At 35.0% G+C, this 3313-nt stretch overlaps 1 protein-coding gene across 2 annotated transcripts in view; it reads right to left on the bottom strand.

Moving 5' to 3' along the window:
• Window positions 1-3313, bottom strand: part of VWA8 (von Willebrand factor A domain containing 8) — a 201097-nt gene that overhangs the window by 87163 nt on the left and 110621 nt on the right. For both annotated transcript variants that reach the window (XM_009322841.1, XM_009322840.1), the window contains one exon: window positions 2516-2721. In XM_009322841.1, coding sequence (XP_009321116.1) covers window positions 2516-2721 — 206 coding nt within the window. The remainder of the gene's footprint in view (window positions 1-2515; window positions 2722-3313) is intronic.

The raw sequence follows: 3313 nt of genomic DNA, 5'->3' as shown, positions 1-3313 counted from the left end.
CAGCAACCAAGTTAGGCAGCTACAGTAGACAACTTTCCCTATGCCCTTGCAGTTTTAGGTCTTCAAACCAGTTTGGTATCTCGAGCTTCACCAAAAAAACCTTTCCTTAAGAAAAAGTTAGTATAGAGGCAACCTAGCTCTGAATGCGCTGTCCAAGCTACAACTAAATTGTTGTGGGTTCCCTACTTGCATAATCTTTATGGGAAGATGCTCTTGTAACTACACTGTAGACACAATCCTCTATGTTGAGGACCACAAATCAGAGTGCAGAGATTAGCCTAATAATATATTGATGTCACAGTAATCAGAATACTCTCTTAACTGACTAGCCCCGATGCTCAGATGCTCTCTCAGATAACAGTAATCAACAGCAATTTTTTTCTCCAAAACAACCAACTCTTTTTTTGCAGAAGCAAAAAATTCCAAAATTATGTGAAAGAAATCAACACAATAGTACAAAGAGAGTGGGGCTGTGGAACTGCTGTAAGGGAAATTGTTTAACAACATGACTAACTTCCCTCCTTCCTTCCTAAGGACCAGCAATTTTATTGACTCATTTCCCTCCTTCCTCTTTTTTTCTCTCTACCTGAAGACCTAAAAGCTTCTTACTTTGGAATAACCATTATGTTTATATTCATTGTTTACATTTGGCTACTCCCAGCCTTTTTATTATTCAGATTGAAAAACAAGTTACAGTAAACAAAATGTTGCATCCTTTCAAAGAGGCTGGGATCTTGAAAACAAATGTTACAGAAGAAATCAAAGCTGCATGTTGGAGATTTATTTGGATATTTACACTTGACTTTGAAAGAGGTGAAAACTTAGCAGACAGGAAACTTCCCCGCTGATCTGTGCCCAATACCCAAGTTGAAGTGACCATACCAATTTGGTTAAGTGAAGGAGGCAGAACCAGAGAGTAAGTGCCCTTAAGACAATTAGCAATGCAGCTGTTCCAATCTTCAATTAGATGCTGTTCACACGCGAAGTAAAAAGAATTAAGTCCATATTCTTCCACACCAGTTGGTGACAGAAGACAGCGCAAACTTCAGATTACTTGGAGACAGAAGATGAAGGAAGGAGGTTAGGGTGGAAGGTAGGAACAGCCAGAGTATGAAGACAGGAAGGAGTTCATTTAAGAAAAATCCTAAACCACCAGCTTTTCAGCAGCACAGCAGCTGTTCCTCAAGTTTGTAATTTTTCCTCTTTCATTTCAAATGTCACTCTGTGTTTAAAGATATCAGTGATACTATCAACATGGTACAGGTTCCCACTAGTTTGGTAAGCGAATACCTATCAACTGGTATTGGATCCTAATAAAATACTCTGCTTACGTGTTTATTTGGATGTATTCCTTGGCTTTTAGGTCCCAATTTTGTTAACCATTAGTACAAAGTTATAAAGATATAATTTTTTTTTCTTGATATTATTGGTATCATAGTAGCACCAATTTACTTTGTCTCAAGACTTCATTGCACCTTTGAGACTGCGGAGCACAAAAATCTATCCTCCCCGGCAATCCAGATGAACTGAAGATTTTTAAAAGTAGTAATTCTAAGCTGCAGGATCTAAATGTCTGTGTATATGGGTGAATATATGTGAATATGTTCATGAGCACAAACACAAAACCATCATGCAACCCTTTCATATTATGCAGTGTTAAGCACAGGAACAGTAGGCCAAAGAATTGATGAGAAATTATATTCTAATTGTAATAATTACATTAATATTTCCACTAATCTTTTTTCAATCTAGGATTAAATAATTCAAGAAATACTCTATAAATTAATAAATTGCCTACTTTTATATTATATACAGAACAAAATAAAAGCATTACTGTTTCAAAGAGCTTTAAGATACTTCGCATTTCAAATACTTCAGACAAAAAGTATCATTCAATTTATAAACACAGAAGTCAGAGTCTACTGTAACCTTTAAAAAATAATTATCATTAAATCAGAATTTGCGATTTTGCTGTTAAAATGGGTGTAGGAAGCAATCATGGTTCCTAAGTACCTGTTTGCGAAGTTGTTATCCATCTAACATTTTCCTTAGAAAAATTCCATCTGTGATGTATTACTGTTATGCAGCAGGGTCGTTTTCCCCCAGGAAATTATTAAAACCAAAAATTCTATAGCAGCATAAAGTTGCGTTATTCTGGAAGTATTGTATGCCAAATATGGAATTTTTGTAATGTAGGCTAGTATAAACATTGCATACTGTATTCACAGTATGAATACGATATTTTCTCACATAGTGGAAAAACAGACTCTCAGGTATTTTCTATATCTATAAATAAAAATACAGAAAAAAAAAATCTGTCTGTGTACATCTGTGCTCCTTACCCTCAGACTATCTGAACATCTGAATATGATGATTCCTTCAAAATGCAAAACTTTTCATAAAAAATGAAATAAAAATACATGAACAATAATTGCATCTTTTTCTAAAACCTTCAAGCATTAAAAAAATTAGTAGTGATGAAATCAAGTTTTCAATGAAATCTGATGTACTGTACCTGTAAATGTTTTACAATATTCACAACTTCTCTAGTTGAATAGGGATAGTTAATAATTCCTTGGTCAGCTAAGCTCCTCAGTTCTCCAAAAGCAGCCACCAGTTTCTGAAGAATCGGCTCTGGAACATCAGGACCATATTGTCTAAGCATAGCCAGTTCAGACTGTGGTTTGGGATTATCAACAGCATGGCAACTAAAAATGTCCCCTAAAAGAAAAAAAGCATACAGTTAAGTAATTTATAAAGAGATAGCATCACAACAGCCCCTTAAATTTCATACAGCACCTTAAATGGAAAAGCAATGGCTCAAGAGGACGCTGAGTACCTGCTTGTTGAAACAAAACAAGACAAAAACTACTTTGAAAAATGTGAAGGACAAACTTGCTATGAAGAACATCAAGGTTCCCGGAAACATGGATATCTCTCCTGTCATTTTAATGAAGGTGATCACAAAGGAGAAATTAAGAAGAAACACAAGTCAAATGAATGCAGAAAAAAAGAAAAGAAGAAAGGTTTAAAGAAAGAATAACAGGTTGAATGGGACCAATTTGTGAACTCCTTCAAAACACCACAGAATGCAGAGAAATCTTGACATGCAGATATGCCCTAATGCAAACCCAATTGAGAGGTCTAGAGGAAATACTGGATTTATCTCTTCTCTCTGTCTGTTTTGAAGTATGGTAAGAAATTTGGCAAGACAGTCTTTCCATATATTTGCATTATATTGGTCCAAATCATACAATCTATAAAATTGAGTTTATTTGTAAAGAGTCCTTTAACAGTTGTACAAAACTTTGCA

The sequence above is a fragment of the Pygoscelis adeliae genome, unplaced genomic scaffold (assembly GCF_000699105.1).
Source record: "Pygoscelis adeliae isolate BGI_AS28 unplaced genomic scaffold, ASM69910v1 Scaffold74, whole genome shotgun sequence".
NCBI lineage: Eukaryota > Metazoa > Chordata > Aves > Sphenisciformes > Spheniscidae > Pygoscelis > Pygoscelis adeliae.
Note: the sequence above shows the minus strand (reverse complement) of the source record. Positions and strands in the feature narration are given on the sequence as shown.